The 17,539-nt window shown below is 33.6% G+C and overlaps 1 protein-coding gene across 1 annotated transcript in view; it reads left to right on the forward strand.

Annotated features, from left to right (window-relative positions):
* Window positions 1–17,539, forward strand: part of MS3_00000239 (uncharacterized protein) — a 95,691-nt gene that overhangs the window by 40,435 nt on the left and 37,717 nt on the right. The window contains exon 5 of the mRNA XM_035732730.2: window positions 7,274–7,354. Coding sequence (XP_035585895.2) covers window positions 7,274–7,354 — 81 coding nt within the window. The remainder of the gene's footprint in view (window positions 1–7,273; window positions 7,355–17,539) is intronic.

Raw genomic sequence — 17,539 nt, forward strand, 5'->3', positions numbered from 1 at the left:
TATTTTTTCTTTAATTTTGTAAACGAAGTACAAATTCAACTTTAAAAGAGATTACTACATTCTTCTTTAGTTTTCTTTCTCTCCTTGTTTTTTTTCTTCGTTTGTTCATTGTTATGTATAAAGTTGTACTAAGTGTAAATCTTTAAAGTAACTACAAAAAGAAGTGCAAGTGTTTTGTTGGTGGGTTAATTAGCAATAACAAATTACATTCAAGTGAAGAGTTAAAAGAAAAACGAAACGAAAAGAAAAGTTAATTGACGTAAAGAAAACCTGAATATTCATTCATCCTGGATAACTGTTTATTCAAACAATCACATTTGATTCTATTTAGTTACAAACAATCTACACTCACACACACACACACATAATTTTAACATTTTAGAAGAAAGAGAATAAGCAGTAGTAGGAACTAGCTAACTACCCTCCATGCGTGAATATACAATTCAGTACTTTTTAGGAACTCAATATGGTGGTGACAATTTTCATGGATACTCCATATTATCAAAGAAGGTTCCATAAATTTTTCTTATCCACGCTGTTAAATGCTTTTTCATAGTCAGGGAAGTTGATAAATGATGATGAGTTCCGTTCAATTAATTGTGCAACAATGCTCCATAGTGTCAAGATTTGGTTGATGCACGATCAGCCCTTACGGAATCCAGCATGTTGTTCCAGGTGTTAGGCACCTCAGTTGATCGCTTAGATATACTATATTTACCCATTACCTTATTCATTGTTTCATAATATTTTTTCATATTCCCTTCTCTTACAGCTTTATCTGTAATCGTTGATAGATGCTCTCATGTTATTTTTCATTCATCTATTTGCTCCCGTATATTTGACCTGTGACTTAACTTTCTCTGTTTATGTTTAAAATGAAATGTATGATTCTGGAATCATGAGTTCCCTGCCCCATGAACTCTTTTCGCGTTTCTGTAAAGAGTATTAATATGACTCCTTGTATATGGGTAAAATTTTCTTCTATACGATCATAATATATTTCTTGATCATAGTCTATTTTGTTTACTAGATCCACAACTAATGAAGACTGAGTTAATGTTCTTCAGCAACTGAATTTTACAGTGCTTACTAAATATAAGTTTCACTACATACCCTAAAAATTGTCCAAATTCAGGGCAAACAAATATGAAATATTCTGTAGTTCTTTCTTTATCTTTAAAAAATCTCCACTACAGGTTAAGTGATTGTGTAAAATTACTTTGTTTATTTTGTCTTTTTTCATTGAATAAATAAATTTTAGTATTTTAAACAAACAGAATATTACTGATTGAAATCATGAGTCAACTGCAGCTAGACCACCATGGAAAACCTAGAAGCATTGGACGGCCATTTCATTCTAGTATGGGACTCCTCAGCAGTGCGCATCCACGATTTCACCTTACGAGATTCGAACACAGGACCTATCAGTCTCGCGCCAGGCGCTTAACTTTTAGACCACTGAGCCAGTCGTCATCCAACGGTGTTAATGTCTAACTTCAACCAATTCACGAAGTTGCGCCATCGTACACCATTGTCTTCAGTGATGGGAATTTTTCAGAGATGCGCACTGCTGAAGAGTCCCATACTAGGATGAAACGGCCGTACAGTGCTTCCATGTTTTCCATGGTGGTCTAGCTTTAATTGACTCATGATTTCAATCTGTGAAATTTCTAAAATCTCCACAAAACCCCTTCTGATAAAGAAAATATTAGTTGTCCTGTATTCTATTTTTGGATGAACCAATCACATTTAAGATAGCCGATCTTGTATTTTGGCGCGTAATTCATTCACTCATTTTGACATTATAGCTGATGTCAATTTATGATGAAAATATTAAATTTTATTCCTATGTCTAATATTTAAATGTAAATCTTAATCCTAATTCTTCACATTAATAAATAAACTTTATTTAACTCTAATAAGTAGGTGAACATTACAAAATCATTTTAGCGTTGCTCAAAGGATGTCCTTAAATTATAACTTTACCGGTTTAATTTACCAACTTCATCCATAGGAAACTTAATATCATATCCAATAAGTTTAGCTTGATTTCCATATCAACTATATGCTGGCGAGGAAAAAACGATAAATCTAACAGTACTACTGAAAGAAAGGAATCATTTTCCTTACAACAGATAAATGTCTTAAATGAATCGGCTTAAATATAAACATATGATAGAATAGTAATAAACTGATCCAAAAGTTGTAGCAGAGAGGACAAAATCTTGGAAATAACAAACTGAAGTAGAATAAACTACTTAACACTATAATTCAATGTAATCTAGTATTTTCTTATGATAAGTCGTTTAAACAATTCACATAATTCAACAGGTAATAAATTAGAACTCCATGAAAAATCATTTCATGCATTAAAGTGATATGTCAAGATATACAATAGATAGTCCCATTCTAGGACGAAACGGCCGTCCAGTGCTTCCAGGTTTTCCAAGGTGGTCTAGCTTCAATTGACTCATGATTTCAATCAAAAAATAAAAAAATTGAATTACAATTCAGTTGTAGACAAAATTCTTTTCAAAATGATCAAAGTCCTGGGAGAGTAATGAATGTAAAGTATTGAAAAGCAGTGAGTGGCGTTTGGTACTTGATATAATTCTTAAACTTCGTATACTGCTCGTCCTGATAACCTTTAATAGATAACGCTCAACGGTGAATAAATCAGGAGGAGAATACAACTACAGCTATCAAGTCCGTATCAAAATTCATCAATATGCATTCGCAGTACATTGATGTTATCCAATATTATCACATTCCTGACTTACAGCTTTCTCCACAGCCATTGCTAAGTCTTCCACGTATTTCGAATTGTCGATTTTAATGCTTCTCTTCACTTACCCGTTTGTTTTTGTGTATTCGGTCTGTGCATCGGCTTTCACTTTTGCTGTTCGACTGTAGTTAATTGAGGTTTGCATGTTCTTCCCCTCTTGGTTCGTATCCAGGAATTCGATAGCGACCCAGTTCTGACGATGATATCTATAACAGCACAGCATCTAATGTAAGCTGAGATTGATGTTTGTTTGAAACCTCTTCAGTTGTTTCCCATAGACGCTTCCTCTTCTTTAAGTAGATTCTGTAAGGCTTAAAACGTTTTTGTTGAGAGCGATCTTGAATTCGTTGAGTTTGTTAGTATCTCAAAGGAAGGTTGTATTGAAGTTTTCAAACGCTGTTTTTCCAGTGGTCCAGTGCTTCTTAAGCTTCAGTTTGACCTTGGCAACCATCAGGTAGTGATCTGAAGCTATATCGGTCTCTAACATCATCCATTGGCCTTTTGAATATTTCGGCGATTCAAAAATGATGGATATGGTTCTCTATAATGTGATACGGTAGGACCCATGTAGTTTTTTCTGCGTTTCTTTGAGAATATATTGCCACCAATAACCATTTTGTTGAGTCAAAATACATCTGTCATCATTTTGGTTTCTTTCTCCCAGACCATGTCGACCAACTATATCTTGTCACCCAGTGTTTTCCATCCCGAATTTGAAGTTTAGGTTCCCCATCAGAATGATCAAGTTCTTTCCTGAGCACCTCTCTATGATCGATTGCAACCTCTCATAAAACCCGGTCATGGAACCAACAGTTACAGTAAAAGAAATACAGGCGAAGTTATATACATATATGTAGCAGTGAATACTCAGTAAATGCCCCACTTCAGTTCATTTTCATTCATTATTTCGAACACAAGAACACTCACCTTACGATCCTAAGTCAAATATACAAGTAACTCTAATATTGACAAAAAAATTCAAAGAGATTTCTAAATAACTCTGCTACTCACATATTAATTCTCTTCCAATATTACTATATGCCTAACTAAAGCAACATATATACATATCGAAACTTTAACTCCTGCTTTCTAATACTCAACCAATCTAGCTTTTGCAGTTAATAAAGCGTAAACAGTATTTGAATAAAAATGGTGCCAGTTAGAATAACTTTACAAACCGTCTCCAATTTAGAATGTTTTATTTCATTTCTTTTCTTTAAAAATAACTTTCTCAACATTCTCGGTGACAATATGGAGCCAATTTTGTTTTATCAGTACCACAATATTCATTGAACAGAAAGAGAACTTCTATTGTTTAGCTATTGAATATATTACAGTCAACTGAAAATGCCTCAGAAACACAATTTCGATACTTAAATAGTCTGTATGCAGATATCACTGTTGTGAATTTGTATCAAAAATAATAATAAAATCGATGAAGACATTTGGTCGAAATGTTTACTACTGTCTTCCACTCTTCATCTGGCCCTTTAAAATAAGTTCACCATCAAGTTATCCAAGAATCTTAAATTTCACATCAAGGTTTTACTGTATAGAATGCCGAGGGATAATTAAAAATTTACTATTGTACGCACAAGTAAAAAAACCATAAATATTATAACTTAAAGTTTAACGACGATGTTGTAGACCCGTTTCCAATTAATTGTTTGACTATATCACTAAGAAAAGCATTCCATGATTACTGATAGAGGCTATCCTACATTGAATGATTACCGAAATAAATAAATAAAACCTGTCTTTGTTTGACACAAAATTATTGAACAATTATTTAACAGAAATATTCATAAATATCCCTTTTAATTCCTTCATACATAACGCTCAATTTATCAATCTTCATTGTTAAGAATTGTGATATTATGACACAACGTATGTACACCATCTTTTAAATGATTTACACTATTATGTATAAGTTGTAAGTAGCTGAAGGGAATCTGCAAAATAAATGAATAAATTTTAATTTAATAGTTGAATTCATGAATCGATTAAAGCTAGACCACCATGGAAAACGTGGAAGCACTTGATGGGACTCCTCATCAGTGCTCATCCACGATCATGTTCGCCGGATTCCAACCCAGGACATTCGGCCTCGCATGTGATTTATTAACATCGTTGGATGCCAGTTCAATGGTCTACAAGTTAAGCCTGCATATAGCCACAATATCACATGATTTACAGAAAATATCGATTGTAACTAAAAAAGAAATTTCAGCACACACATTCCATCATATTTGAGACTCGTCAATTGGATGTAATTGTAGATATCAGTATTGATATTCACGCCGTGACACGAACCGCTGTATAAGTCAATACCTATGTGGATAACGTACTCGGTGTTTGACAAGTAGTGTACTGAGCTGGAGTCCTTGTATCAGCATTAACACTTAATTACAGGTATATCTGGTGGTTGACAAATAACAAATATGACGACATATATATCCTGAATTCTGCTACTTGCCACGATCCATCTATCCCACTTACTGCCATTAACAAAATATTTGACGTTATTTTCATGTTAAGAAAATTAGCAATTTCTAAAATAGCTGGATGAGTCTAAAAATAAACAAAATCATAACATGTTACAGGTTTAATTCCAAACTGACGATATTATTCAACACTAGTAACTGAATACAAAGTTGTCGTGTACATGAACAGATTAAGTGTGTATTAATTACTGTTTACACACTCAAATCTCTCATACTACTATTTATTAAAAAACTATGATGACCACATGAATGATCAATCAATTTATTTCAGGGAAAGAAAAATAATGTTTGCCACCATAACACCGTGATTTCTCAAAACTAGTGACAAATTACTATGTCTGCCTATTTATATTAACTAAGTTGTAATTAGAATAGTAGCAATGGATTTAAAGTTATACTCTCTGAAAGTTACTTCATTGTTCTCCGTGTCGTTTGCATAATATTTCGATGGCTATTGTTAAGATTTCCAAGTATTCTGACGTGAATGTCCTTTGTAGCCTCAGCTTTTGTTCTTCTATGACGTGTTAGTATTTGCAGGTCCTGTGATGTGCATCCATTATCATCAGGTGTACCATTTTTCTTCCACTTTGCTCAGCTTTTAACCATCCAATTGATTGGAGATCTGTATCTTAAACTTGTTGGTAGAGCATACTGACAAAGACACTCGTGGAGAAAATACAGTTGTTCTCCAGAACAACTGTACTCTTTGAAAGTTAATAGTTACATAGTGTAATGCTAAAGTCTTCCTTGTTGTTTATTCAAATATAAAATTGTTTATCATGGTATCAAACAGTTCACCCATGCCCATGGTTTGCAATTGTGGCTTAATTAAGGTTAGTCTGCATTGAAAACTGTTTTAAAACTGGAAGTAATCTCAAAGCAAGTGTATATATATCATAGTTTATTCTTAAAAGTTTTTGATATTATCACCAATATGTTTTATTACCACATTCTTGTACATTAACAAAGTCATTCTAATTTTCTACATTGACTAATCTCATGAGTAATTAATTATTCATAAATATTATATCATTTTTATTATTTTATATCTATGAAACACATAAAGAAAATTTCGGATCATAATGTTTGACTATCTTCATTTAGTTCTTGTCATCTTCTTTAGAATAACTATTCAATTTAATGTTGGATGCCGGCTCAGTGGTCCAGTAGGTTAAGCATTCGCGTGCGAGACTGAATGCCCTGGGTTCGAATCCCGCGAGCGGGATAGTGGATGCGCACTGCTGTGGAGTCCTACAATAGGACGAAACGGCCTTCCAGTGTTTCCAGATTTCCAACGGTGGTCTAGACTTAGTAATCTCTACAACCCCTATACTGATAATGTTTATACGTTTTGGGAATTAATAAAATTAAGTGCAATATGAACTAGTTTTTCGTTATTTATGTAACTGGTACACAAAACGTGGTTTGATAAAATGAAAAATCTGTAAATTTTGTATGTTGATGAACATTTTTAGGTTTGAGTCTCAAATGCGAGATCATGGATGCGCAGTGATGAAGATTTTTATACAACGACGAAACGGCTCTCCATTGTTTTCAAGTTTCATTGGTGATTTAACAACGATTGATTCATGATTTTTATAGAATTCAACAATCCTCACAACCTTGTACTGAAATATATATATTTTTTCTTTGGTTTAAGAAAACACTTAAATAAATAAAGTTAATCTATGTATGCAAATAATATTTTTGTGTTCATCCGAATGCTTTTGGTGCCAATTCGTTCATTGAATTGTATAGTCTGATTGCTGAACCCTTACTATTGTTCTGAACGACATCAATAACACTTTCTTTTTGTAGATACTTAAACGAATAAGCACCAATGGTGTTGTTCAGAACAATTCTGGAAGCCTGGAGAACTCAACAACATCAAAAACAGATATTTCTTAATCAAATATTCTTTCAGTCTAATCACATATCAGTGGTTAATTTTATTTGTTTCTTTTTCTTTATACATTTTATTTAGTTAAATCATCATAGCCAAATCAATAGAACAAATGCTCACAAAATGACTATACGTGAATTAATGCAAATTACACAGCATACTGTAAGTTTTATGCTTTCTTTTCTTTTTTCTCGCTTTCTATTTTCTTCCCATTCACAGTTATTTATTCGTACTTTTTTTATTTGATACTAATTAAATTGACAATCGATTGATCACTGGATGGTGATCGATTTCATGTATGTCAGTTCTTTATTACTGGAGATCGATTCCTATCGACTAAGTTACAATGTAGCCACCTAATTTCAACTATACTAATTCATATGATAAATACATACATTTTTCATACTCACCTTCCGGTTCACAAATCAATACAGTGATAAGTCATACAAATTCAGATTGACCAAAAATTACTTGGCACTGACATGCTCAGACCTATTCTGACTTTGATAGTACTAAAAATATTCTGCATTGTTTCCTTTGTGTTATTTAACCTCATGTTAATATTATTTCAGTTATTATTTTGTTTACTCTGAAGAAGTGACATAAATGGAGTTACGAAACGTCATAAATATAATTTTTCTATTCAATAAGATAATGATAAAACTACACTTATTAATATTTATAATTATTTCTGTTGATTAATTATTATTTGTCATAATAACTATGAATTAATTATTAATGATCAATGAATAATAACTAACTTCATTGAATGTATCCAATCAATCGTTTTCCTTTTATCTCTTCAAACAATGTGCTAGTGCTATTTGCTACTTACAAAATAATTATTCCTTTCATTATAAATGATTTCGGTAGAAATTATTTCAGCTTAATATGAATATTACATTCCAGTGTTGTTAACCTGTTATTTTATTCTTTTTATTTTATGAGCATACTCAATAATGCTTATAGTAGATTGACTATACTATAGTGAACATGAACACAAAAATGAGGACAATCGAATGTATTTGAACATGAAATTACAAAATATCTCACCAAAATCTGAGAACCAAACTGTAATTACTTCATTTGCAAAATGTCAGTTAGTTGTCTCAAACTTGACTGTTTCTTTTACAAATATCAGTTCATCGTCTTAGATTTCATTGTTCCTGCATTTTCATATCAATTTCTTCCTGATCCTATCCTTTCCTTCTTGATCTTCTCCTCAAATACATTCTATTCCTGATTATCGTTATATACTGTTTCTGTGGATATAAGTAGTTCATATCACAATACTATGATTAGTATTCTATTATAACATCTAAGTATGAAGTAATGGATAAAGTAACAATACTATATACTTTTATATAACATCGTATATAACTATTCAGTAACTAGGTAATATATATATATATATATATATATATATATATATATCGCTCTTATTATAAGCTTCATTTTGACCCATAGATTTTTACTATATGATTTACTGTTCATAAATTATGTTCAGTTTACTGATTACAGTTTCCCACGTTCACAGTCACTTTTTGGCTTGAAATTGTATAAATGTTATTTCCAATTTTATAGTGTGATGAGGTCTGTGTGACTAGTATACAAACCAAGCATTTTTAAAATAAACGATCCACATAAAGGAAGCTGTTATTGGCATTCTGGACTCAACTGGACAGGTTAGTCGAACAAAAACCAATAAAGACATTAGACTGCACATACCGGTCCAATATCATTGATTTAGCACAGTACTAAGATTGAATAAGTCATATTTCGATTGATGAATAAATCATGTGATAACTAACCGGGATTAAGGTTACAACAATTTCATTAATAGGTGTTAGATAATATGCCTCATTTTTACAGAGTACAAGTTTATACAGGTGTCTCATAATTACGTAAAAACTATGCCACTTCAAAAACTGAGATAATTGACTTGGAGTTTAAATCTATACACCGTTTTTTTTAAAATCAGTAAGTTTCTAGACTACAAGTCACCCCTTTTACTAAAAAAAAACGCTTTATATTTGTATGGATGGATTTAATTGTTCATAATAAATACCCATCAAGTACTTCATGCATTGAAATAAATAAATCATTTATACTTTGTTTAATGATTTTGGTGGAGTTTTGTTCTCTGAGCTGGATGGTTTGGTCGTGGAGCTTCCATCGTCCTTCTGAACGACATCATCAGCACAAACTTCAGGTAGAAGTGAAGTGTTCGAATTTCTCCATATGTGTTTCACAGCTTGTTCTGTGGACCTCGATGCTGATTGGTTTTTATTGACCTTTTTAATGATATATAATTCGTTAAAAACGCAGTTAAAACGAAAGAGTCATTATTCATTAAATTAGTGCATATTGAATAATGGTAATGCAAATCAATAATGGTATATATGGTATATATATATATATATATATATATATATATATATATATATATATATATAGCCCGTCTGAGGCTACTGCCGGTCTCAAGCCCGGATATAGGAGAAGGGTTGAGCATGGAGTTAGTGACCCCATCCTGTAGAAGACTAACTTGCTAAAAAACGCTAACCAGAAGAAATTATTCAAACCACTTAAACTGTGTCCTGGGAACTAGAAGGTCTTCATTTAGAAAAGTTATGATGCCTCATGATGAAAGGCGAATTCCTTCGGAAGCCACGGGGCTGATGCCCCTTCTGACAACCAGAGTAACCATTTATGCAGAAGGAATAGCTAACATAAATCTGTAGTAATTATTAAGTCTTGTTTATTCAAGTTTAATTTAATTCATTATGAACGAAATTGTTTTCAACATTATCACTGCTCTACAATCTGTGAATTTAGTGGACTAGTAAACTTTATATTATCTATCATAACAAATTGAGCGAGAACAAAAGTAAGGACAATCGAGTGTATTTGAATGTAAAATTACAGAACATCTTAGTAAAATATGAGAACCATATAGTAAATACTTTATTTGCAAAATGTCAATCATCAATCGTCTCAGACTTCATTGTTCTTTTATTATCACACCAATCAGTGTTTATTCTCGTCCTCTTTTATTTGATCTTTCTAATCTTCTGCCTCCAGGCATTTCACTTTTGATTGATGATCATACTACTTAAATATGTCGACATCAGTAGCGAACACTGCAATACTAGTGTTGAATAATTTGAGTTCAATGAGTCAATGGTGACGTTTTCCTCGTCTTTATATACTACATAATAAGCATGGAATTTTAAAGAGGTTATTACTTGTTCTATCAACTTGCAATTTAACAGCTATCAGTGAGCACAGATTCATTTTCAAAGTTTTTTCGACCGATCTAATACCTTACATTTTAGTTAACATAACACTTTTCACCTTATTTAATAACTTACATCTGATTTGAAATTTTCGATGAATATAGGGTTTTTTTGGTGATCAAGCTTATGAATATTGTAGTAACCTGTTTCTTTTTAAAGTTGATCTTTTTAATTTTATCTTAAATAACAGCTGAAGCTTTAATATCAAAAACTGTGTAACAAGAAAGATGAAGGACTAAAGTGATTATCATGTGACAGTGGCATCATACCACCACCTCTTTTCATCTCAGTAATCTTAAGGTTTTAGTAATGGTATAAGTAGTAGTATTGTAATAAAAGGATCTCATGTATACTTCATCATTCTTTCAATCCCCTTGTTATTCCGATTGTTCTCCATTTTTCTATCCTGTTCTCTTTATTTTAATCTTCTACTGGTAAGGAATCCATTTCCTATTCCCGCTACATACTTCTTATATCTGTCCGTATAAGTAGTAAACACCACAGTATGAGTAGTAGCATTAGTAGTAGTAGTAGTAGTAGTAGTAGTAGTAGTAGTAGTAGTATTTTCATAGTTCTTGTTGTTTAATAATAATTCAAGATTTAACAATCTTTATTAATTTCCAACCTACAAGCTAATAATTTTGAATGTTATAATTTCTAAAAGAAAAAATTACAACTTTCTTAATGTTTCACTGCATAGTTTCGGCATATTCGTTGAAATTCCATGCACATTTTTTCTTAAATATCTTTCAGTTTACCGTCGTTTGTTTTTTGTGCTTCTTGTAACATAAAGACTGTCGTTAAATTTCCGCTTTTTATTCATGCTTCCTTTTTCTATAAAAAAATGAAGTCCCTATAAATAAGACATAAACTATTACAGCTTCTATTTATTTAATAAACAATATACTACTTCTTTACTTAGTAGCATCGTAAACGATAGTAAACAGGAAAGATACATGTGAAATTTCATAATAAAATTATGTTCCGACGTGAGAAAAATTATAACTTTTTAAAAAACAAAACAAGGTACACCAAATACGAAAATGTACTGATGAAACTTTATTGTGAAAAATCAATAAAAGTCAGTCATCAACATTGAATGCGGTTAATTTCTTATTAAAAGAAATTAGTCGGCATAGTAACAACATAATTGTAAACGATATATACATATTCACAATAAAATAATTTTATGAGTTCTTACAGTTAGTATATATTCAAAGAGTATTAATGATATAGAAGCTTTTATAAGTAAAACATCACTCCTATAATTATGTTTGCTTATGGTTAATGTTATCAAGCATTTGAATTAACTTATTTAACAGACGATGTTATTTGAATAGAAACAATTCGTCTATATCTTTGTATGATTTTTACGATCATGTCTGTATGATCACGTATAGTTGATCACATATGACAGTCTAATTGGGTACGCTCATCAATATGAAAATTATTAAACTTGTTTTATATACATTCACGTGGTAAAACTCGCTTGCAACAGTTAGGATTTTGACATTTTCAGATTTGAACAGTTATCATCAACAACGATCAATAGTAGTCGCAGTACGTAGTAACTTGATAGAAATTTTTGATAAGTAATGCTCTCGCTTGAACCACGATTGTTTTAGGCTAGATATCAGACGGAATCGTGGGTCCTCACCGATAGATTGTCCCAGACTAAAATGAAAGATTTATCCAACCCCTTTTTGTTTTCAGTAGTGATTTAACTGAGTTCCATCCTTGATGTCAAATACATGTATACAAAAGGAGATTCTTCTAGCTATCTTGAAAAATATGTATGGTTTGAAAGAGAAACAAGTAATCTTGACAAACAACGTGAGCTACTCTTGGGGACGTTATTTCATATAATTCGAAGCTTGTAAAATACTAAAATTTATTTTTGTCCATAGTTTATCCTACAGACCAAATCGTCTAATTGGTTCTGAGCTGTCCGTTTTATGCCATGTTTTCCCTCAGATGTCAAGGTCCTCATATTCCCGTCGACCACCAGAAGAAAGAGGAAGGGAGAGAGTAAACAGCCTTGTCTGACTCCGGTCCTTACTTGGAATGCATCTGTCAGCTGTCCTCCATGCACTACTTTGCACTGTAGTCCGTCGTATGAGTTCCGGATAATATTGACAATCTTCTCAGGAACTCCGTAGTGTCGAAGAAGTTTCCATAATGTCCTCCTATCTACACTGTCAAATGCCTTTTCATAATCAATGAAGGTGATGTATAGTGACGAGTTCCACTCAACTGATTGTTCGACGACGATCCGTAGTTTCAAAACTTGGTCCGTGCACGACCGATCCTCATGCAATCCAGTTTGTTGATCTCGAAGTTGGGCGTCTACTGCATCCTTCATCCGGTTCAGCAACACTCTATTGAAGACTTTCCCTGGTATGGACAGTAGTGTAATGCCTCTGTAGTTTTCACATTTGCTCAGATCTCCTTTCTTTGGAATCTTGATGAAGTGTCCTTATTTCCAGTCCATCGGCACTTGTTCCTCCTCCCAAATCTTTTTGAATAGAAGATAAAGCATGCTTGTGGTTGCTTCGATGTCTGATTTCAGTGCTTCAGCTGGTATGTTGTCGGGTCCTGCTGCTTTCCCGCTCTTGATTTGTCTGACGGCCATTCTAATTTCTTCCGTAGTTGGTGGATTGACATCTATAGGAAGATCTATGTGTGCTGCTTCGATGTCCGGTGGATTCATTGGAGCCGGCCTATTCAGGAGTTCCTCGAAGTATTCTACCCATCTGTTACGCTGTTGCTGAATTTCGGTGATTGGCTTGCCTTCTTTGTCTTTGACCGGTCTCTCTGGTTTACTGTATTTCCCTGTTAGTTTCTTCGTTGTATTGTGAAGCTGTTTCATATTTCCTTCTCTATTAGCTTTTTCTGCCGTCGTTGCTAGTTCTTCAACGTATTTCTTCTTGTCGGCTCTAATGCTCCTCTTCACTTTTTTGTTTGCTTCTATGTATTCAGCTTGTGCTTGGACTTTTTCTGCTCGTGTTTGGCTATTGTTAATTGCTGTCTTCTCGTTCTTCCTTTCTTTGATCTTGTCCAGTGTTTCTATAGAGATCCATTCCTTATGATGATGCTACTTGAGGACCAGAACCTCTTAACACTTTGAAGTTAATACTTCTTTGATACCTTTCCAGTTGTACTTCATAGTAGTTTCTTCTTCCTTCAGTAGATCCTGTAAGACTTGGAACCTGTTGTTGAGAGCTATCTTGAATTCGCTGAATTTGTTAGTACTGCTGTACTGCAATTCTTCTTTATCTTCAGTTTTAAATTGGCTACAACTAGGTGGTGATCTGAAGCTACGTCAGCACCTCTCCTGGTTCTCACATCTTCCATTGTCCTTCGGAATTTTTTGTTGATGCAAATATGATCTATTTGGTTCTCTGTAGTGTGGTCCGGTGAGATCCATGTAGCCTTGTGTATACGCTTGTGTGGAAATATTGTGCCTCCTATGACCAATTTGTTGAATGCACACAGATTTGCAAATCTTTCTCCATTTTCGTTTCTCTCTCCCAGTCAATCCATGTCGTCCCATGATACCTTCATATCCGGTGTTGTCTATTCCGACTTTGGCGTTTAGATCTCCCATCAGAATGGTGAGGCCCTATCTTGGGCACTTCTCTATGATTGATTGCAGCTGCTCATAGAATTGATCTTTAATGTCGTCGTTGCTATCATTGGTGGGTGCATAAGATTGGGTAATATTCATTGTGATCCCCTCCTTCTTTGTTTTAAATGATGCTTTGATAATTCTGGATCCGTGAGATTCCCATCCTACAAGTGCATTTCGTGCTATTTGGTCAGCATTGCGGCAACTCCCTGAGTGTGTGGAGCATTGTCCTCTTCGTGACCGGAGTATAGCAGCATCTCCCCCGTAGCTAGCCTTTTCTGTCCAGCTTGGGTCCAGTGGGTTTCGCTGATTCCCAGTACTGCCAAATTGTATCTCCTCATTTCCATTGATATTTGACTGGTCTTCCCGGTTTCCCACATTGTTCGAACGTTCCATGTACCTATGAAGATTTTTGCTCTGGTTGTTAGAAGGGGCATTGGCTTCGTGGCTTCCGAAGGAATTCGGCTTTCACCATGAAGCGTCATAATTCTTCTAAATGAAGACCTTCTAACTCCCAGGGCAGAGTTTAAATGGTTTGGATTAGTTTTTCTAGTTAGCGTTTTTTACCGAGTTGGTTTTCGACGGGATGGGGTCGCTAACTCCATGTCTAACCCTTTTCCTTTACCTGGGCTTGGAATCAGCAGTAACTCTAGAAGAGCTACAGGCGGAGTTGTGTTCATGTCAGCCATCTATTTATTCATGTATCTTTTACATTAATTTGAACCAGAACCAGATCGGAGTGTGAATTAGAATTGGGAATAAATCGAGTAGTGTTCAGGTTGACTCGTCTTCTCTCTCGTACGCAATTGTCAACCAATCAGGTTATGGAACAGTTTTCGTCTCTCTACTCCAAGCAGTTAGTCTCACTTCCAACTCACGCATACTAGCCTCACGATTAAACCAGTCAACCATCTTATGAAGGTCTTAATCTAGCTTGAGACAAGCTATCTTCTGCATATCAGTGGGTAGACAGATCAAAGATGTAACAATGTATTTCAAGGAATTCAAAATTAGAATGAATAACTCTTTAAAACAGTAAACAGAAAGTTTGTAAAAACACATTGGCTTTAAGTTTTGAGTTAGTTAATTCAATAAAGAATATAATTTTGACAATAATCCAACAATCTGAAGTCCACAAGTAACTTACACATATATCACTTACAGTCAACTTGCAACAAGTTACTAATGAACTGTATACGTTGTAATTGTGTCCTGGATAAAGGCACAGTAACAATTGCTTCAACATTGTAAATATGAAATATGGATGAACAAATTTTTAAATCAAAGTTTTCTGTCGACTAATTACAACCAGTTACAATTTTTAAAAAAAAATGTATAACTTTTATAAGGAGATAGATAAAAGTATCCATTTTTATATCGTGCCCACTTATTTTCTGTATACTACACAAGACTTTTTCATTAGTGTTTATAATATAAACTTGATTATCATGGTAACCAAATACTAAATATAATAAATTCTTTCTATTTGTTGGCAGCAGTTTTAAATAATGCATACACATTTCTGCCATCATTTCATAAATTATAAAGTGAAATTGAATCCAACATTGTGTTACTTGGTGTGTGAAAGAAAAAAGAATAGAAGTTTTAAATCAAAGTCTGAAGTAATTCAATTCACTGGTATTACTGAGATAGTGTATTAATATTAAACTGTAAATGAATATGTAATAACAAATATAAGATTTCACAGATTGAAATCATGAGTCATTTGAAGATAGACCACTATGGAAAACCTGGAAGCACTGGACGTCCGTTTCGTCCTAGTATGAGCCTCCTCAGCAGTGCGCATCCACGATTTCACCCCACGAGATTCGAACCCAGGACCTGTCGGTCTCGGCCAGGCGCTTACCTTTTAGACCACTGAGCCAGTCGGCATCCAACGGTGTTAATGTCCAACTTCAACCAATCCACGAAGTTGCACCACCGTACACTATTGTCTTCAGTGAGTTGATATCTCACAACAGACCTGGTTGAACTCCACTGGTAACGGCTTCCCACTAGAACTCCAGGAGTATCTCTTGAAGTCAGTCACTAGTGAGCAGATAGGATCTAAAAAAATTAGTCCCTTGGATAAATTTCAGTAGTGTAATAAGAATACGAAGATTATAAGAACTATGTGATATACATCTCGAACAATCTGACCACACATAATATACATGGGGTAAGAGGAGACAAGAATAATAAGGAAAATAATGTGAAAACAATTTGGAAACTCATCACTTTGGATAATAAGCTAATATTACCAGGGTTGGTTTGAAGTGAGAACAAACTGTTTCTAAATACGCAAAGGGGTTTTGAATTTTTTATATGGATAAGGCTTTAATAAACCATTGTCCAAAATGCATTGCCCCACTATTGAAATATAGGATTGTTTTGTACCTATCAATCTGCAAATGACTGAAGGCCCTGGGTTCGAATCCCGCGAGCGGGATAGTGGATGCACGCTGCTGAGGAATCCCACAATAGGACGAAACGGCCGTCCAGTGATTTCAGGTCTTCAATGATGGTCTAGCCTCAATCGGTTCATGTTCCCGGTTAAAAATCTAATAATCTCCACAAACTCTATGCTGATAATTCCAAAATATCTTATGATAGTATTCACAAAATTTAATCAACATACAACCAGTTATTTTATAACTTCATGCTTATTATACATGAAGTTAGATGGCCAAAGAAAATTAATAATGCTGAATGATTACAAACCTGATATTGACTAATAGGGATTATATGATTAGTTTAATATCATTTTGAGATGATGAGAGACGACTGTTAAGAATTTAAGTGATATAATTAAATCTGAGACATTAAATAGAAGTATGTAAACTTATGTTTAGCTGATAAAGTAACTGATGCGAATCTAAAAGACTAAAGGTAGTTAGCCTTATTCCACTAGATATATTTATCTTGCGAATAAACATTTATGACTTTAATATCAGATGGGTTTTGTGGATATTATAGTAATTTTAATGGTTAAGATCATGAGTCAGTTGAAGCTAGACCACCATGGAAAACCTGCAAGCACTGGACGGTCGGGTTTTCCATGGTGGTCTAGCTTCAACTGACTCATGATCTTAACCATTAAAATTACTATAATATCCACAAAACCCATCTGATATTAAAGTCATAAATGTTTATTCGCAAGATAAATATATCTAGTGGAATAAGGCTAACTACCTTTAGTCTTTTAGATTCGCATCAGTTACTTTATCAGCTAAACATAAGTTTACATACTTCTATTTAATGTCTCAGATTTAATTATATCACTTAACTTCTTAACTCATAATCTTAACCATTGAAATCTATGGCTTTGCTTTTTCCCAAATTTACGATAGTACTCATTCTTTAAAACATCTTACTATCTACAAAACATCACTTTAAATAGAGCACAAAAGGATTATTGCAAAA

This window comes from Schistosoma haematobium, chromosome 2 (genome assembly GCF_000699445.3).
Source record: "Schistosoma haematobium chromosome 2, whole genome shotgun sequence".
In the NCBI taxonomy this organism is placed as follows: domain Eukaryota; kingdom Metazoa; phylum Platyhelminthes; class Trematoda; order Strigeidida; family Schistosomatidae; genus Schistosoma; species Schistosoma haematobium.